Source organism: Vicugna pacos, chromosome 4 (assembly GCF_048564905.1).
Source record: "Vicugna pacos chromosome 4, VicPac4, whole genome shotgun sequence".
Classification (NCBI taxonomy): Eukaryota; Metazoa; Chordata; class Mammalia; order Artiodactyla; family Camelidae; genus Vicugna; species Vicugna pacos.
The window spans coordinates 31,772,885-31,794,040 of NC_132990.1; the positions used below are offsets into that span (position 1 = coordinate 31,772,885).

Consider the following 21,156-nt stretch of genomic DNA (forward strand, 5'->3'; position numbering starts at 1 on the left):
AGTAATAGATACTCTTTCTTAGAATTTTTAAATTTTCTTTAAGTAATCTTTTAAACTGTATTATAATCAGTAATTTTAAGGCTATCTCAAATCTACTTCTGTCAGGGCAGCTAGCAAAAAAATTCTACCTTTCTTTCATTTAATAGGCCTAATTGCTGCCTTCAGAAAGATAAATAGGTGATACGTTCAAACACTTTGTTCTGAAATTGCAGATAAAATCTTTTCTTATGCCTGCATCCTGGGTTTTGACTTCTTGAACAAAAATCATTGGCATCTTAGGCACACAGCTTTAATGACTTAACTGAAAATGCTAAAATGTTTAAAACATTGAAAGTTAGTTTAGCTTCCAAGAGTTTAATACATATGTATTGTTCATTATGTCTGGCATTTTATTTCAGGAGTCGCCTAAAGAAAGACTATGATGACTTCAGAAGACAGCCTGATCATGATAAATTTACTAGAGAACTATGGACTACTGAAGAAGGTGAAGGAGATCCTGGGAAAGAATCTCCTAAGGTAGAAATCAGTATTAAGTCTATAGACTTGACAGAACCTCCGGATATCCTGGAGAAAGATCACTTTGATTCAGGTGGGCATTCAAATTTTCTTTAAATCAACACTAAAAGCACAGAGAGAGGTTTTAGTATCTTTTGTGGTGATAAAGGATAATTTAATCTGGTTAATGAAGTTTATTGACTGGGGACTCTTTTATGTTTGAGGGTATACTAATGTCTTGTGAAAGGTTCTTTGGAATCATTATTACATAGTAGTTTCTGGAGCTAGTGCCTGCTTCCAAACTTAGGCATGTTGTTCCTCATTACAGACCACACGTCCTTGATACGCAGTCAATCCTTTTGAAATAGGTTTATCCGCTTTTATTATTACTGTTTTTGAAGCACTGTTTCTGCTGTTTGCTTTAAATGGAACTTGGCAAGTCTCTAATAATTGTGAAGTTTTTTTTCATGAGGAATGACCAAGGTTGATGGCCTGATGAGACCAGAGTAGGCACCTCATTTTAATAAGGAGACTGGATTAGATTATCTATAATGAATTTTGTAATTCATTTCAACTCATCAAATTCTGTAAATCTGGTCAAATAAATTTCTTTAGTTATGTAAGAAGATAACGTGAAATTTTGTGGAGAAATGCATTAACCTGTTGTTTTCCACGTCTTCGGTGAATTGAAAAAGAGTAACTTCTTGTCAATCCACTTTGACCAAATACAAACATAAATCTAAATTCTCAACCCTAATTGCTGGCTTGAGTATTTCTTTAAAAGATGCAGTTTCCTTTTACACTTGTATTCCCAGCAGAATTAGCAGAATTTGACCAAAAATAATTTTCTAATTAATAGTAGGTTTTTCTTGAGAGTGGTTACAATATCCAGATTACCATGTCAAGGGTCAATTTAGCTTAATTTCTGTCAGTGGTAGTGATGCTTTTGAATCACACTACAGGTTTCTTAACAAATTTCTGGTTCAAAGATTGACTTCTTTTTAATAATTGATCTTATCATTGCTATTCAGTTGCTGTTTTATGTAAACAAAATGTTTGTTTTTATAATTTTCAGATGATATGAAATTATCAGAAATAGATTTTCCTATGGCCAGAAGCAAGTTGTTGAAAAAGGAATTGCCTTCTAAAGATGTATCGAAGACACTGCCTAAAACACTTAAACGACAGTCAAGACAAACTAGTTATCTGGATGATAGCACAAAACAGCTTTCCCCAAGAAAGAAAGCAAAGTTAAGCACAAATGAGACAATAGTTGAGAATGTAGAAGGTGATATGCAGGTTGACTGTTTGAATGAATCAAAACATACAGAGCCACTGTTTCCAGAGCCATTTGCCTCATTGGATTCAACACCAGTGTCTACTCTCCAGAAGGGGACCAAACCTATTCAGGCCTTGCTTGCAAAGAATATTGGGAACAAAGTGACCTTAACAAATCAACTACCCCCTTCCACAGGTAGAAGTGCCTCTGCTGTGGAAAAGCCAGTTCTATCCCCTTCAGAAGCAAGCCCCATAAAGCCAGCGTTGACCTGCCACACCAATACAAAAGGTCCTTTACAGATGGTCTACAAAATGCCCTGTGGCCAGTGGTTGCCCATAGATCTTCATAACAGCTCTGTAAAGATTCAAATGCAGCCTGTGCTGGATCCTAAAAGAGGAGAAAAAATCATGCAGCAGGTTCTGATTCTACCTAAGAATTTTGTAATTCAGCACAAGGAAGGGAAAGCAATTGCAAAAGAAATCCCACCACTTCAACAAAAAGGTACTGAACAACATGGTTCATCTTTCCCAGAGGCAGCAAATGCAAACCCTTCTTTACCATCAGTTCTTGTCAGCTCAACAGGAACTGTTTCTACCCAACTACCTAATCCAATTTGCAACAAGACAGTTATACCTTTGTCTAGTGTGAGTAGTGCTAGACCACAGCCTTTGTCACCAGTAACCTCCGTAAGTAATTTATTAGCACCACCAGTTAAGACTAGCCAGAATGAGGTAGGAAAAGTCAAGAATGCAGCTTCAGCAGCCACATTCCCCCAGCCCATTGTTTCACCTACCATTTCCTCAACAGTGCAGCCTCAGTTATCATCTGCAACGCTAAGTGGATCTACAAATCCTGGTAGTTCCCTCAACTGTTTTGCACAACAGACTGCTGATTCTTCTGAAGCAAAGCAAGAACTACAAACTGTGTGTATAAGAGATTCACAGTCAATTCTTGTTAGGACACGAGGTGGGAACACTGGAGTTGTAAAAGTACAGACCAATCCGGATCAAAATTCACCCAAAAGTTTATCTTCAAGTTCAGTTTTTACTTTTGCTCCTCAACTTCAGGCATTTCTGGTGCCAAAATCAACAGCTTCATCATCCTCTGCTTTTTCACCAGTAGCTGGAACAACTGCTACATCTAGTCTCCCACCTTTTGGCCAAACACCTACTTCTGTTTCCATTCCAGCTGGCTTTAATCCATCCGCGGGGAAAAATCTTAAATTTACATTAGGCCAACCTTCCTGCAGTGATAATTTGGGCCACATGATAGATAAAACTTCACATATGCCCTCCTCTCCCTTAAAGTCTTCTGTTTCTTCTAGCACTCTACTGCCATCAACAGCAAATAGTTCATTAAGCGTAATTAGCATATCAACAGGAAACTTTGGACAAACCAATGCAAATGTTATTCATAATCCAGCTAAACAGCAACAACTAGATTATGTCACAAAAAGTTACCCTGTTACAAGATCAGAAGCAACAGCAGCAACAAATGGAGAAATGATCTGTGGGACTCCAGTTCAGAAACTTATGCTGGTGTCAGCTCCATCTGTTCTTTCTTCTGGCAGTGGAACTGCGATTAATGTAACACCTGCCCCAACACCTACAGGTGTTTCTGCCCAGAAATTAGTTTTTATTAATACTGCAATTCCCAGTGGCACTTCAACCCCAACTATTGTGGCAGAACCATTGAAACAAACTCTTCCTTCTCCCTTGAATAAAACATACGTTAAGACCCCAGAGCAGCCCCAGATAGTACTAATTCCATCTACAGTGGGAACACCAATAAAAATAAATTCATCACCAACTGTGTCTCAGATAAAAGATGTGAAAATTGGGCTAAACATAGGTCAAGCAATTGTGAATACTTCAGGCAGTGTGCCAGCTATACCATCAATTAATATATTGCAAAATGTAGCCCCAAAAGGAGAAGAAAAAAGTACCAAGGGCTATGTTTTGCCATTGTCAACAAGTGGTAATTCAATTCCAGTAAGCTCAAATTTTGTGAGTCAAAATATCACCCCTGTTAATGAATCAGTGGTTTCTGCAGCAAGAGCAGTAAACATGTTTTCAGTAACAGGAGCAAATGTATCTTTGGGTTCTCTTTCAGTGACCTCAACCTCTGCCTCAGTTGGGACACGACCTCCTGTTTTAGTCAGTGGAAATGATACCTCTTCAAGAATTATGCCTATTTTGTCAAATAGACTTTGCACGTCAAATCTCGGAAACACTGTGGCTATATCAACTGTGAAAACAGGACATCTTGCATCATCTGTTCTGATTTCAACTACGCAACCAGCAGTGTCCCCTAAATGTTTAACATCAGCTTTGCAAATCCCTGTTACTGTTGCCTTGCCTACACCTGTGACTGTATCCCCTAAAATAATCAGCACAGTTCCACAAGCTGCAACAGTACCAGGAGCCACACGTTCTGTATCTCTTTCTAAAAAACAATCTCGGACTTCCATTCAGTTTCAGTCACCAGGGGTTTCAACTACAGTGCCAACAAATATAAATACAAATAAACCTCATACTGAATTGCCATCCCTTTCACCAAATTCAGGTAAAATAATTAACATTTCCAATTTTGCTTCTCCACCAAGCCAGCAAATATCCCCAGCTTTTGTAAAATCCACCACCAGTTACAATTCTCCTCCAAGTGGCTCTGCCATTCACACTGCTACAGCACCATCAAGTGTAAATTGTGTGGTAGGGGGTCATTTCAGTGAGCCTTGTATTCAGCAAAAAATAGTCATCAATACCAGTACACCTTTGGCACCTGGTACTCAGATCATGATTAATGGAACCCGGTTTATTGTTCCACCGCAGGGTCTTGGAGCTGGCAGCCATGTTCTCCTTATATCTACTAATCCAAAATATGGACCTCCCTTAGTTCTTAACAGTGGCATTCAGCCTACACCAGTAGATAACCTTGCCCAGAAGATCACACTAGCATCAAATAATTCTTTAAGTGGGCAACCTGTAAAACATTCTCTAAGAAGCTCTACAAAAATTGTTAACTCTCTTGGGAATGCAAGTTCTCTGCCCACAGTACACGCAGCACCACAAATCATAAACCCAACTGCTAAAGGTCCTTTTCCACCTCCTGCACCAACAGTGTCATTGACTTCAGTAATTAAGTCTTCTCCAGCTACTCTTTTGGCTAAGACATCTTTGGTTTCTACCATTTGCTCTAGTAATCCTCCACTGCCAAGTAGCACTTCAGTATTTCATTTGGACACATCAGTCAAAAAATTGTTGGTCAGCCCAGAAGGAGCCATTTTGAATACCATAAATACTCCAGCATCTAAGGTTTCTTCACTGTCTCCATCACTCTCTCAGATTGTCGTATCTGCCAGTCGAAATCCTGCCTCTGTCTTCCCTGCTTTTCAGTCATCCGGCTTAGAGAAGCCTGACACAGCTGCATCTTGAATTTAGACTAAAGGAGCCAGTTTTTTAATAATGGGGCATTGTTATGACTCCCATAAAAATTTTAACTGTTTTATTATACTGTTGAAACATACTATACATAGTTGTGTGTGTGTGTGTGTGTGTGTGTGTTTGTACGCGCGCGCGCGCACTCACACGCACGCGCTGTAATGTATCTTTTCATTAGCTTGCAACAAGGCTTTGTTTTTCTTGGTGGGGGCGGATCTGTTCCATTTCACTCATTGGTATGAGTAAGTTTTCAAAAGTTATTTGTTTAAAATAGACAGGACTTACCTGTCTGTATAACATAAATTGAATAAAGTCAAGTTTGACTAGTTCAGAGTAAGCTAGGCTTTTGCACACTTGCATTGACATGTTTTTTTCTTGAATTTGGACTATTGCAGCACGTATCTATGATATGGTATTTTGTGTCATTAGTGAAATCTTATTTTTGTTTCTGTAAAAATATATATATCTATTTATGCATTGTGAAAATGCTACCATGGTGTAAAATTGTACATATTCCTAAATCCCTAACAACCTGTACTAAACTATATGTACAAAGAACTATGCTGTCTTATTTATGTTTTGTTTACATAATGTATAGTTTTTTAAGTATTTTAGTAATTTTGGACCAGTGAACTGTTAGCAACAATGCAGAAGAATCTGCATGTAATAAACTGAGTTGCTGTATTTCTTTGAATACCATTTTTAAAGTTCATTCTTGTTCCATTGAAAGATTACATGGTATAAAATGAAGACAATATTTACAAAAAGGAATTTAGGCTAGGAAATTCAAATTAACTTGTACAAGTCTTTTCAGTTTACAAACTTGACTTCCACATATCTCATTTGATTTTCTTAGTGCTCTTGAGAAGTTAAATGATGTACCCAAAGTCACTTAACTAGTGGGTAGTATAGCCAGTATTTGAACCCAGTATGTTAAATCCTTTTTCCATAATTTTATATTACTTCTGTTACAAAATTTTACTCTAGATTTTATTTTTTAAACTTTTTTCTCTTAATCCACCACCAAATTCTACATTGATCAGAATAAGTAATCTTCTTAAAGGCCAGTGTGTTGGTCTGTATTTGATATACCCCAATTTTTATTTATTTTTTATTCTTTTATTTTTTAGTTTTAAAGTAATTTTAGATTCATAGGAAGTTGCAGTGATAGTACAGAGAGGTTCCAGGTACTCATTACCTAGTTTCCCCCAATTTATTTTTATATTGAGGTATTGGTTCATAGTGACTGATTTTCCAAAATGATATTTAAAAACATGAATTTTTTTGTTTGTTTAGAGTAACGAATGTGGACACCTTTTATTGTAAGTACTCTCTGCTTTTTTTATATTTTTTTTCAATTACAGAGCAGTTAATTAAATTCCATTGTCAAGCAGTGTTTATAGGTCAGTTTATTCTTGGAGTTTAATTTTATATTTCAGAATATGCCTCATTTTAAATACAAGGTAGATTTTGAACTTACTAGATGTTTATATCCATTATCTTATTTGGGATACTGATTGTATATTCATCCACATCTCATTTATAATGATACTGTTAAACCTCATCACATGGAGTTATAGAGTTGAAGATGGTAGGGAAGATTAGGCTTAAAGACATCTTTTGAAACTACATTGAAAACTATTAGTTACCAAACTGAAGAGGGCGGTCAGGGTATTCCTGCAAAGTTGCTAAAGGCTCTCAAAAGCCTGTATTTATGCTCTAAGCCAGTACCTTTGCCAGTCATGTCTATGCTGTACTCTGTGGTCACCCTCCCCCTTTTCCTGTCAGTTTAGAAACATCTTGGGTTTCAGGGGGAAGTGGGTAATGTTTGAAGTACATTGCATTGTACATATATGGTACTCAATAAATGAATGTATTTATGTACTCAACTTTTAGAACAACAACCTAAAACTGTTCATCTTTTGTCTGGAAGTAATTCTCTAAACCACTCCCAGAAACTAATTTACTGAGTTACCTATCACCCACTTTTTTAATCCCAGTGAAAGCTCTTACTTATTATTAACCACTAATTCTTTTCTAACTCCTAAATCAAAATCCTAATATGACTTTCAAAGCTCTGTGTGATCTGGTGAACCTTTAGAGTAAAGTTCCTCTTCCCTGCTTAGGGTGTAAAATGTTCTTCAGTCTGTTCCTGCTTACCTCTCCAAGTGACTCTCCCGTTGCTGACTGTACTCTAGTTTTCTTTTAGTTCCTGGAAAGTTTGAGACCTGAGGTTCTTCCCAGATGTTCTCTTTGGCTTCATGTTTCATTACAAGTTCTTAACTACACATTACAGAACCCATTCTCCTTACTGTACCCCAGGTAGGATCATGATATTGCAGTCCTTCAGAGGTTGAGGACGCAGAGTGAGAAGTGCATAACACTCCTTCACAGCTGTGATAAAATCTGTATGCAATGCCTGTCCTCCTTAAAAAGAGACCTTGTCAGTCATCATTGTCACCCAGCAACTGGCACACAGTAGATACTCAATATTTGTTGAATGAGGGAAAAATCTAGTTAGCTTCTTATATTATTTAAGGTCTGATTTGCTTTTTAAAACTAGTACCCTGTTTTTACTAGAAATTTGACTAAAATGATGGACTTATATAATCAAAAAGACAAATTCTTTTTCCTTTGCTTCCAGTTTGGTAGGTCATGTGGATTTCTGGGATCCTGGCCAAAGAGTACAAAGTCAAATACCTCAGTTCTTTGTGTTCAGTGTTATCATTAAGTATTCATTAAAGGTCGTCCAGAAAGAAAAAAAAAAAAGAAGAAAAAGAAAAGGAAAAAAAAAAAGAAAGGAGGTCATCCATAAAAGCATTCACATAAAGGAAGAAAAGTCACCACAGTGCTACCTGAAAGGCATCATGATATTAGAAGGGTATATTTACACACTTAGTATAGAATTAGGCCATTTGGATATCAGTATTCAGTATCATTTTAAATGCTAAGTTAAAACATGCTGAAATAACATACCTCCTTCTGATACGTTAGCTCTTTTCTCTCATTCCCTATGATTTTTTCCTACAAAAAAATGAATTTCCCTTTGTAATTAGTAATACATGTGTATATTATATATATATTTGTGGATATATACAAAATACTAATTGTGTATATATATATATATGTATAAAATACTAAGTGGCTGTTTAGATCCTTACTTCCATTCCAAGCCTCCAATTTTATTGGTGACTTTAATAATTTTAATTGACATCAATAGTTCAGCAGTTTTATGATCAAAGCAGTGATGTCTATAATATGTACACTAAGGTAAATGAAAATGTTTACTTGATCCAGTATATCATTGACCTAAAGAATGAATTAGAAATATTCAATATTAAAAGTTTGAGAAGGTGGCGAGTTCTGAAAGTGATATGACATTTGATGGGAAGTTTACTTATCCACAATTATGCTGTACTGTAACATAGAGATGATGTGTAATTTACCTGAAGTCATTCCAGAAGTTGTTTTGCCATCACCTGAACCTGAAGCCTCATTGTTGCTATAATGCTGTCATCTGCTCCAGGTACTTTTACTCGTTTGTTGAAAAAGTGTTCACTGTGTACACCATGGTAATTGATGCTTACTTGTTTATAAAGAAGAAAACTGGGTGGGCAGGGGAAGGGGAGGCAGTGCCGATAACTCAGTGATAGAGCAATTGCTTAGCATGTATGAGGTCCTGGGTTCAATCCACAGTACCTCTATTTAGAAAAAGAAAGAAAGAAAACTGAAGGGAAGAGGGTGACATAGTTTAGGTTTTTTGTTTTTTTTTTTTTGAGAATAGAAAAGGAGTTCATTAGGTTACACTGCCATAGACAACAGTGGGTCACACAGATGAGAGGTGCCTGTGTGAGCACTGAGGGTTGTTGGGGGTCTTTTATAAGGTAGGGTCACAAGGTGCCTGATCAGTTTGTGCACAAGTCTCTGATTAGCTGTAGTTGAGGTAAGAAGTTTAGGGTCCATGAAGAGTGGTGGGTTTTATAAATGATAAAGTGGGCTGAAACAAGCCATCCTGAGCTATTGTGAGATTAGGCATTATGCAGGACTATTAGTTTGTTAAGGCAAACATGCCCAGTAAAGAGTGTACTTTATCTGTTGAGGGATCACAGGCAGACATCTGAGAGCCTAGGAAGAGGGATCATTGGACTTTGAAGGACATTACTTGGCCCCTCATTCCCCCATGACAGATTGGCAATGACAAATCTTTGGACAGGGGTGAAGGTCTCATATTCCATATCTACTTATGCTGTATGGGGAGGGGTGGCAATCATGCTGTCCCTGTCGTGCCAATCTGCCTGGGGTTATGGGGCCCTGACATCCTGGCAGCCCTAAAGGTGGGAGTGGAAGGAGACCCCACTGGCGTCCAAGGGCTGCACCACTAGGCTGTTGGCTTGGTTCGTGGCCGCAACTTTGATAGGAGGGATGTATTTGTTCCTAAGTTCTTGGACCTCAAAGAGAGACAATCGTTTTTGTCAGAGAGGAATACGATGCAAAAGTAAGCATATACCAAGATGAACAGCTAAACCCAGTAAAAACAGAAGAAATTTGAGAATGTCTGAAAAGAAAGACCTTATCCCTTCAAGGATCTAGATAAAGGCTTTGAAAAACCAGTCAGAGACCTATTTAGTGACTATGACAAAGTAGTAAACATCGGCATAAGGATGTCAAGAGCCATGTGGTTTTGTAAGACAGCTCTCTTTAATGGCCAAAGCAAATGTCACCATTAATGATCTTAGTGTTTTTCTAGATATGAGGAGGTACAAGAATTTGGGCTTATAAAATCTTCTCCTGAATATAACTATTTGAAGGCCTGTTTCTCCAGTTTTCCCAGACAGCACAGAGTGCCTCATTCCAGATTTCCACCCTGAGCTCATTTCAGGGTGTGCAGAAGGTCAGCAACTTCAGTGGCTTGAGACTTAATCCTTGTAGAGGCAGATGGAACGTGCCCTCATGATCATAAATTCAACCATGGCTTGGAAGGCATTTCATGACCATTTCCTCCCATGATGTTCTGGTCAGGTAAGGATTTGTTGATAGGCCACTCAATGTGCTGTTTCTGGACTAGGCCTTATTAACAGTAGCAAAAAGTCTCTGGACCACCTATCTTACTAGCCTGTTGTGGTCCAGGAAAATATCCCCTCTTGTTGCTACTTCCCATATTTAGAGTTACTCTATTATAATCACAAACCTCCTATAGAACTATATATATGGTTAACTGTTTCAAGTTGCTACTTGTTGCTCTCATTGAGCTTGAGTAACTTTAGAGGAAAATTCATATTTATGTCCAGGATTAGATCAGGTATTAATTGGCCAGGTGAAGGAATCCCACCTAGTAACATCACTAGGATCCTAAACAGAGAGAGCTATAATTTCTTCCTTCTAGAATAAATTTCATAAGGACCTACCAATTAGACCCTTTGAGTGGAGAAATCCACCAAGGTAACCCAGAAGTACTGGATATGGGTAGTTGACCATAAACCTAACAATTGGATTAACTTTAACTGAGTGCACGATTGTGAAATGCATTTAGATTACTGAGCTTTAGAAACAAACCTAGAGTGTTCTTTTGATTATTCAATTAAACTTTGTAACAATCCCCAGGGGCAGGCCAGCTTTTTCTTTGGCTGTGCCCTGCCCCCTTATAACCTAGGGGCAAGGAATGGTCTGGGAAGTGAGTATTAATAAATATAAATCTCAATTAACAAAACTAGAATTTAATGTACACTGAAACATAATATTTTCCTGTCTATATAATTACCCTCATTTTACTCAAATATACCCAAATAAAGACTAATTGATCATATAGGGTCTTTTAAATTGGTTGTGTTGAAGTTCCTCAAGGAGTCTTAGACTGAATTCCTGAAAGGCCTCTCAAGGCCAGGAAAGCCATTTCAAGGGCCTGTAGAAAGTGACTTTTTCTAATTTACCTAATAAGTGGTTGAGAACCTAAGAGTGAAAAAAGATAAATGTTTCAGTTCTGTTTACAAAGATATAGTTTACCAAATTGCTGTAAGTCAAAATTAGTTTGAGAAGGATTTCTTTACATCTGGTAAACACAGACTAAAAGCCAGTAATATTTTAGACAAAACCAAAAACTATAGTTATGTTAACCAATACACTTAGTCCTGTATAACTAATCCTTTTTGTTAAGTTTTATGAAATCAGAGTTTCCATTAGACTTTTAAAATTTCTTACCCAGTTCAGCAGTATTGATGCAGGAAAATGGATGTGGGCATGAGGAGGGCCATGTCCCAGGTCTCAGTTGAGCCCCTGGGATGTGCCCCACCAGGTGTGGGTCCTTGGCTTCATGCAGGAAAGAATTCAAGTGTGAGCCACAGTTGAGTAAAGGTGGATTTACTTAGAGATACATACTGCATAGAGTGTAAGGCAAAAGAAAGGCAAGGAAAGAGGTGTGGGAATTGGGTGCTCATATTAAAATAAAAGTAGGTACACAGTCCATGGGCAGAGAAGGGAGCGAAAAGGGCCGCTAGACATGCTGTTGCCAGTTTTTATGGGCTCAGTAGCTTCACATGCCTACAAGTGGGACCATTCCAACTACTGTGGGGAAGGGGCTGGGATTCCCAGAAATTGGGCCACTGCCCATTCTTTGGCCTTTTGTGGTTAGCCTTGGAACTGTCATGGTGCCTGCGGACATGTTATTTATCACGCTCTTACAATGAGCATATAATGAAGCTCAAGGTCTACTAGAAGTCAAACCTCTTAATCCTCAAGGCCAATTAGGAGCTGAATCTTCTCATTTTGGTGACTCTTCCACCATTTTGGTGTTAAATTGCTGTCATTTCTTGAGTGGCTATGCCCTGCCCCCTTCCCTCCTATCTCAGTATGATTTAAAAGTTATCAGAAACCTATATTTGTCAAAAAGTCCTTTTCTATAGAACTTCTTGAAGAGAAAGCATTTCTCAAAGGCATCAGAGTAAAAGCATAACTGTTTATAAATGACAAAAGACTTAAGAAGCATGGTTGAACACCTGGTTACACTGTAATTGATGAAGAAACCTGGTTATAATAAACAGAATTGTGACTGGTAACATTTTAGACCTACCAGATTTTGGGGAATTCCATATAGAATATCTATATTAACAACCTTTTTCCATGCAGTATGCCTAAGAAGATTTATTACTTATTTGATAATACTTCCCATGTAATTTAACATATCAAATGAACCTAATTAGCTTAATATTTCTCTTTAAGATGTTTCAAGGGCCCTCTGAAGCATCCCAAAATTAGAATGGGTCAAAAGAAGTTTACTGAAGTTTAATATTTGGGGAATTTACCAAAAAGTCTTAAAACACTTGGTCAGATAAGATATAGGTCATTGTGAAACAATACTTATTCATTAAACCAAAATAACAGTAACAGATCACCTAAGAAGTAGAGAAACTTTACAATCTGTTACGAAAAGCAAGTTAACATTTTAAGAAAGCTTTGTCCTCTTAGAGAGTTAAATTTCAGTTTCAATTATTTCAATCAAACATTCTTAAAACAGAATTATTTTTAAAGAGTTCACCCAAAAGCTTTTGTCTCATTTGTGTTCAATTTACTTATAAGAATTTTATCACACCAACTCATTTTTTTGACAAATCTGTAACAAATATAACAAGATCCCATTTGACTTTTAAACCTAGGTACAACGGAAGTATTATGTTCAACGTTGATGACTCTAAAGACATGCCTATATTAATCAGATCAGCAAAATTTAATACCAGATATTAATTTAATACTGAATATTTCCCAGTTCATGTGAACCTGAAATTTATTCTGGCCAGTTTTCCTCTTGATAATTTACATAAGCACTTAATTTCCCTTAATTAAATAGATCTCCTTTATTAATTAATTTTGGCAATACCATACATCTATGACGCACATACAAACACACAAAACAAAGAGATCTCATAGTTCCCATTTCAAAATTTTAACTGTAAATCTGGTACAATAATGTAAAACTCATCAGTTCCAAAAAAGATTGGATTCAAATTGGGTGTCTGGCAGATGGAACAAATCAAAGTCATCTAGATTGCTTAATCTTTTTTACTAACATTTATGGAAAAGAGACTAAATTTCTATTTGTCCTTAACAGGTCATGTTCCAAATTACTTACCCCCCTTTCTCAAAATTTCCATTTTAAAAAGATGGCCAGATAAGGGTTCCAGAAGACCCGGTAGAATACGTGCATCTCAAAGGCAAGTTCCTCCTAGAATAACTTTGTTCCCTTAGGGTCAGGAAAAGGTTTTTTCCTGATACTTAAAAGTTTCTTAAGATAAGTAGGGGATGTTTTGGGAGTGGTAAAAGGATTGGTGTGTTTTGGATTATTTCTGGAGCCACACCCCTGGTCCTGGCATAGAATGAGCAATGGCTGTGGCCATATATCTGCCTTGCTACTTGTCTCTTTCCTCATCTCCTTCCTCCAATTCAGCCCTCGATATTTCCTCCCAATTGTTGTCTATGGCAGGGTAACCTAGTAAACGCCTATTCTCATCCTTTGCCTTTTGTAAATTCTTTTACCACCTGTGACACTGGCCTGTCCTTGTCTCCCGAACATTTGGCAGCTCATACATGGCGAAGACATACAGGAGCCCTGTGAGCAGAAGGTCTCTTTCTCTCTCTCTCTCCTCCCTATGGGGGTCTCCCCCTGGCTGGATTGGATGCTCCATTCTGCAGGCGAGAATCTTTAGAGCAGGCTTAACCTCTTCTGCTTTCCTTTCCACTCATACTTTTCTGCTCTTCCCTAGCATTCGGGAATTCCCCGAAGTCTTGCCAAGGATTGAAGAACCCTGGCTAGGCTACTGTCAGAGGGCTCTGAAACTTAGTCTGACAGACTGAAATGACCCCCGGCCCTCAGGGGTGGACATACATGGGAAAGGCGTCTTCTCTTTTCCAAATACCCTTCTCTCTATCTCCCCTTCCTCTATTTCTCTCTTCCTCTGACTCTGGCCCTCAAGGCACTCCTTGGTTCTCGGGCCCAACCATGTGGTGCACCTCTGTGCCTTCTCTCCACTTTTTGCAGATCACGCCTCCAGATTGACCAAGCCTCCTGCCTTCGATCTCCACTCCAGGTAGAAGTCACCAGTGGGTGAGCCCCACCTTTTTTCCCTTTACTTTTTTGACCCCTTGTGCCAGCTTTTCACCTGGTTTTGGCCCTTTGCCGGTTGGTTTCTCTTTCTTGGAGGATGCCCAAAATAAGATCTGCAAGTTAGGTTCTCCCTTTCTGGGGGATGCCCTGGAATAGAGTCTGCACTGGTTTCCTTCTCTTTAATGCCTCCCTAAATACCATGGGGAACACTTCCTCTATTCCCTGAGACTCACCTTTAGGTTGCATTTTAAAATACTGGAATAAGTTTGATCCCCAAACATTAAAGAAAAAAAAGCTTATCTTTTTCTGTAATGTTGCCTGGTGTCAATACCAATTTCCAAATCAGGAGACTCGGCCTCTTCATGAGACTCTGAACTATAATACAGTCTTCCAGCTTGATTCTTTCTGTTGCAAATTGGGCAAATGATCTAAGGTCCCCTTTATGGTCCTCTCCCAAAATTCAGATCTTTGTAAAAATTCCTGCATGTGTCTCTCCTGGTTCTCTTTCCTGTTTTATTGGACACTGCCTTTAAGGTTTTCAACAAACAAGAGGTGCCTGTGTGAGCCTACTTCAGGTTCTTATAATTTAACTTGGAGACAAAATCTGAAGGTAAAAAAATTCTTTAGTTAAAAAATAATATACAAAGAAGTGGCAGAGAATCAAAAGTATGAGTGTTCTTATCTATGTGGTCTTTAATATCATTTTAATGTAATTATCAACATAAATTCAAAGCACAATTATCAATATAAAATCAAATTCAGAGAATTGTGTAAATTCACTCCACACATTATTAAGAACCATATAGTACAAAGATGTACGAACAACATAGATGAGTAAGATTCCATCCCTGTCCTCAACACAAAAAAACAGTAAAAAAAATATAACATTAAAAGTAAATGTCAGAGGAATAAATAACTTAAGAGTTTAGTAGGGAGATGCCAGAGAAGGCTTCATACAAGAAGTGTTATTTGTGCTGGGACAAAGTATTTTTAGAATGGAGCCTGCAGACTCAGTCTTGGAAAAGCACAAGGAAGTTAACAATACTATAGATTTGAAAGCTGCAAAGAGAGTAGATCTTAAGAGCTCTTATCACAAGAAAAAATATATAACTATGGTGATGAATGTTTAGTTATCGTGCTTTTATGTCAATTATTTTAAAGAGAAAGGCACAAGGAACATATAAGGAACAGAGCAGTTGAGTTTGAATGGAATATTATGGGTTAAGAGCACTAATCAGGAATATTAAACAACAGATTGCCTTGGGTGTTGGAGGACTGGAAAATATGCTGAAAGTAGCTGGGGAACTACTGTAGTTTTAGAAGCAGAAGTAACATTCACATGTAAGGTGAAGATAATTAAATTTTCAGGATTGCTGTGAGAATTAGGTAATTTATGTAGAATGCTTGGTTCAATGCCTGACACATAGTAAATGTTAATAAATAGTAGCTGCTATCGTTCACCTGACTAGCGACTGGGAGAGTAACTAATTACTAGGTGAGTGTGAAGCCCTGTTACCTGGTAGCAACAGAGAGGTGAGGAAGGAAAAAAATACTATTTAGATTGAGAAGGCTAGAGAAAGATTTTTTTTTAAGAGAAAGCTTTTTGACTGTATAAAATTTAGAAACATTTAAGCAGCAAAGAATATTATGAACAAAGTGTTATCTCCTCTAAATTAACATATGGACTTAGTGCTAAACTAATGAAAGTACTGATGGGTTTAATTGGGGGTGGTATTCGGTTTTGTTTGGGGTTTTGTTTTTGGTACATTTCTTGTTTTATATCATTTTTAAACCAAAATTTATTGAGACAAATATTAAGATTTTTCCCCAGATTTCTTCTCTAACAGTTTATAGCATATATAAATGGTCTTTATTGATTTAAATATCTCTCTCTGATCTCCCTGAATAAAAATTCAGTAATGGCTTAGGTAATAGTGAACCATTGAGTGCAATCTAAATACAATACTTATACAGATCTAATTTTAGAGAATCTAATGAAATGATCTAATATACATACAAATTTAATAAAACCATCTAGATTTGCAAAACACTATCTTAGGAATTATAATTCTATTGAACTTAATTTGAGCAACTGTAGCATCAATTAGGTAAAAGCATTTAAACTGAAAAGAGATTGTATTTTCTCCCTTTAAAAATAATTTAAATCAGTCAAATCTCCTGCTGTGGATATTTAGGAGCTGGCTACCATAAACCTGCAGGTGACCCTCACCCCTGAGCCCTCACAGCTTAACCCTCCCCTCTTCCTTGGGTACCTGATGATTCAGGGAGTCCCCTGAGACTCTCCCAACCTCTGCCCAGGGCTGCATGTAGAACAGTGGGGGCCACTTGGGAAAAGCTGGAATTTAAACTACTGAGCCAATTTTTGTTTTGATTATTTTCTTAGCTCAGTGAACTTTGTTTTAGCCAAGCTGCCAACCAACTTTCTTGAGCTTTTCTTCTCACGGTAGACAATCCAGCTTTGATAAAAGGGAGTGCTTCTTTCCAAATCTTTCTCAAGGCCTTCTGTAAGAGTCATGCTTCTAATGTATATGACTAATGTTTTGTGCACTTTGAGACATTTCTTTTCAATTTCTACACGGTAAATTGCTTCCTCAGTTGATGTTTCAGCAAATTTTCGTCACATGTTCTTGAAATAGTTCAGACAGTATTTGAAGTTTTAGCTCAAGTTTTGTAATAATACTTTCAGACTGTGAATTAAGACTGCAAAGACTTTGTTCAGTTTGGACAGCATTCATTTGAACTGTGAATTGTTGACTTAATTTTCTTCACTTTTTAAATAATCCTTGGTTTTTCTCCTTCAAGCCTTTTAAAGGAAACATTTGTCAACATTAGTATATCTTTCAAATTGACTTCTGATTGACAGTCTAGGAAATTGTCAATTTCTGATTTTCTCTTTAATTTCAAATTGCCATCAACCAGGTAATCTTCTCTAGAGAAATCAGACAAACTTACCGACTTTAGTGCAGTTTCAGAGATTTTAATGGGCTCTCTTTATCATTTAAAGCCTCTTTCATTTGTGCTTTCAATCATTTTTTTCCCTGTTCCTTTATTTCCCACTTCTATCCCATTTTGTAGTTTTTTAGGATAGCCATTTTAGGCTTTCTTTAAAATAAATGTTTTCAAACCATGATTTCCAGTCATGGAATGAGAGTTTAGGGGGCTGATTGCTGTTCTTTTTGGAGAAGATCTACAATATTCTCAAGTGATGAGTGAACCTGTTCAGATTATTTATAAGCGCTGCTCAAACTCAGTGTTTGTAACTTCAGAGGACTGGTCTCCACTGGAAGTGATGTGAGGACTTCATTGGTTTATATAATCAGTCTAATCCTTTCACTGATTAACTCAAGCAAAAACCTCTTTTGGCCAGCTCCTTTTCCCTCTTTAGTATCAGAATCTCTTAGGGTAATCCTTGGAGACTTGGGCCTTGTCTCAAGCTTCAGACAGCACTGTCTGAGGGCTGATGCAGAGTGGGAGGAGGAGGGAAGACCAGAGCTGTCTAACTTCTGCCCACTGCACAAATAGAAAGTGATACTATCTGTCCAGTGCATTTGGGCAGGTAGAAAACACTGATTGCAGCCAGGGGGGATCAGGCATGAGCTCTGACCACTCTGGTCCTGACCCAGTGCTTCAGGAAGCCTACGAGATCAAAGTAGTTCCATTCCGTTACCTGTTTTCTGCCCACAAGCACATCAGGCATAACGGTGGAGCACACTGCAGTAGAGGCTATGCCCATAGCCCTGAGTGAGGCTCATTCTCTTGAGTTCAAGTTTCTGTTACCAGGGAGGGAAGCCTGATCTGCCTGTGAAGGTCACAGGGATCTTCCCTCCCCTGGTTCAGCTTGGTCAGTTTAAGTGAGCAGGATCAGAGCACTGAAGGTACCTCAACAGAGATATTAACTAACAGCCTTGGATTTCAGTATCAGATTTGGCAGTATGTTAACAGTTCACGGAATTCCTGTAGGGCCAGTTTGTCCCCATTCAGTCCAAACATTCTTAGATGGGAGAGACTCTCCTCCAATGGTGACTGTGACCCAGCCTCTTCCCATCATGTGATCCTGCCATCTTCAGCTTGCGGCTCCCAAGTTTGTCCTGCAGTTGGTCTCCAATCAAGTCGTTTTCAGAAGTGTGGCTGCCTCTGTGAAGGCACTAGGTCTAACTGGGGCACATTCTATTACCTTAAACAAAATCTCACTCTCCTAGTTTCTCTCTGGCAAACTCGGCCCAAGCCTTCTTGTCCATTGCCTGGGACATTGCCTTCAGGGACTCATGTGAGGAGAGCCTCTGTCCATGGGGAAAGGAGAGAACTCTCAGCGGATGATGGTCTGGGGGATCCTGGAGGGGTCCAGCGCTCAAACCAAAGGTTCTTCTTCTTTTTTTAATATTTGCAAAATTGTGAGGCAGGGTGGGGGTAATGGCAGTGGCCAGTGAGTGGTGAAGGGATCTGTGTGGAAGGAAGACAACATCTCTGGGAAGGTGAGGGCAGGAGTGGCTTTCACCCAGAGTGGAGTGAGCAGCCAGAGAAGTTTGAGGAGGGCATGTGCACAGTGGGATGGTGATCACTCAGCCAGTGTTGTGGGAGCCTAGTTGTGATAAGGATGACGTTTGAGCAGGGGATATCATAGGATTTCTGTGTTGAGGGGAGGCAGCCATGGTTAGAAGCTTAGGAACAGGGTATTGAAACCTCAGCAGGGTGAGGAGGGTTCCAGTTAGGGAGCTGGTAGTGGTCCATAGCAAGACATTAGGGTCTGAGCAAGGACTAGAGGGCATCTGATGAGGGGAGAGGGACGACATGACCGCTAGATGGTATATGGTTATATACAAAGGTGATTCATGCAGTAAGTTAGTATTTTGAAATTAATAGAAGTCATTTTCTCACTGTTGAGAGAAATGGATTTAAAAACACGAAGAGAGAAAAGTTAGAATGAACCCTTTGCAGTTGATTTGGAATTGGAGTTATCACTGGAATTGGGAGTGTGAGCTCATAATCTTCTATATATATAGGAATAAGTAATGATGTAAATTGGCTCACTTTTTAATTGGATTGTCTTTTTGTTGTTGAGTTGTAAGAGATCTTTATGTGTACTGAACACAAGTCTCTTATCGGTTATATCATTTGCAAAATTTTCTCCAAATGCTTTGTGTTGCCTTCTCTTCGATTGTGTCCTTCATTTGAAACACAGTGCTTTTAATTTTGAAGAATTCTGATGTATCAACATCACTTGTGGCTTTGTGTCATATTTAAGAAACCATTATTTAATCTAACATTGCAAAGACTTGGTTTTTTCTTTTGTTTTCTTCTAAGAGTTTCAGAGTCTAAACTCCTATGCTTAGCTCTATGGCGTTTTTTTAGCGAATTTTGTAATGCTTTGAGATAGGAATCCAACTTTATTCTTTTGTTAAAAATTTTTTGACACTCCCACTACTACTGTATTAATTACAGGAGGATTGGTTATAGCAGAGGAAGAAGTGGCAGGGAGGCTCAGACCTGACTCCTACCTACCATCGATGACACACAATAGTAAATGAATAGCTGTGGTTGGCATGGGGGACGTAGGTTCTTCAGTAGAAGTAGAAATGAGGTCTTGGGATGAGGACAGGAGCTGGCCAAAACCCTAATGAAGTTTTCTTTGTTCTGAATTTATTCATTTGTTTTATTCATTTGTTTAAAAAGAGGAGGGAGAGGGCTTATTTTAAGTGATAAGACTGGACAGAATCAGGAAGCGTAGGGAGGTCTGTTAGTGTTTTGTTGAATGACATTTTTTTTTCAATGGCTGTAATAATCTCTCTCTTCTGTGTAGTCTTCTCTTCTGTAGAAAATGGTGCCGTTGTGCTACACTGATGTTTCCAGTGACGCAAGATGATTTTAGGTGGTTTACTGACTCAGCATTAAATAACACTGAATCATATAGTGGGAAAGTCATTTCTTTCTCTTGTAAGCCTTCTAATTACGTCAAAAGCTTTTCTCTGATTCTTGCTTGTCTGCCTCTTTAATAACAAGGGCAGGTTTCAAATTGACAGCCTTCTGTGACTGTCAGTATCATCCTAGGTTTCAATAAAAGTAATTTACTTTCATTATCTTCATTTTTATGGTTATCCTCTACTTATGGAAAATTATACTGATTTTCCATTTAGGTTGATGATATAAATTTAAGTCAAAAGAACTGTTAAATAAGCTGACTAAATGAAAAATATGTAGATTTCACACACAAAGAAATGCAGTGTTGCCATACAAATAATGACAACATTCCAGAATCTCTGATTGTTTATCATTTCTTCTATATGTTTTTTTGAGAGGGATTTGGGAGCCCAGAAGAATTAAATTATCTTTGGGACATTTAAGGCCAGACTATGGTAGTTTTTACTTGTTTTAAGTCATTACACCACCTTCTTGTTTAATAGAAAATTCTTGTCATTAATTATGATAGCACTGAACCTTGAAGTGAAATGCAATTAGAACTGCATGATATGTATTACTGAAGATACAGGATCTCTCCAGTATATTATTGTAGCATCATGGAATCTTAGAATACAAAGAGACATTACTGACACTTTCCTGAATCTGACTATAATTTGGTAGGTCATTCAGCTCTTGGTCTTGAACCTGTAAAGGTATCCTTTGTGAGCCCTCCATAGCACAGACTCACCTGCAACAATTCTGTTAGAGTTCTTATTGGTCAAGAGACTGCTTCTTCAAAAATTGGGATAGTGGTTTGTTATTAGCCGAATTTCAGCTTAAAAAGAAATTGGGTGGTCCCAGAACACACACTGGAATTCTGTCACTCAGAAAATAACACTGTAGATATATTACTACTGGCACAGATAGTATCATGG

At 38.0% G+C, this 21,156-nt stretch overlaps 1 protein-coding gene across 4 annotated transcripts in view; it reads left to right on the top strand.

The window, feature by feature from the left end:
• BRD10 (bromodomain containing 10) overlaps positions 1–5,908 on the top strand; it is an 84,781-nt gene extending 78,873 nt beyond the window's left edge. For all 4 annotated transcript variants that reach the window (XM_006208150.4, XM_072959476.1, XM_072959477.1 and 1 more), the window contains 2 exons: positions 399–589; positions 1,571–5,908. In XM_006208150.4, coding sequence (XP_006208212.2) covers positions 399–589; positions 1,571–5,208 — 3,829 coding nt within the window. In that variant the 3' untranslated portion in view covers positions 5,209–5,908. The remainder of the gene's footprint in view (positions 1–398; positions 590–1,570) is intronic.
• Positions 5,909–21,156: the final 15,248 nt, after the last annotated feature.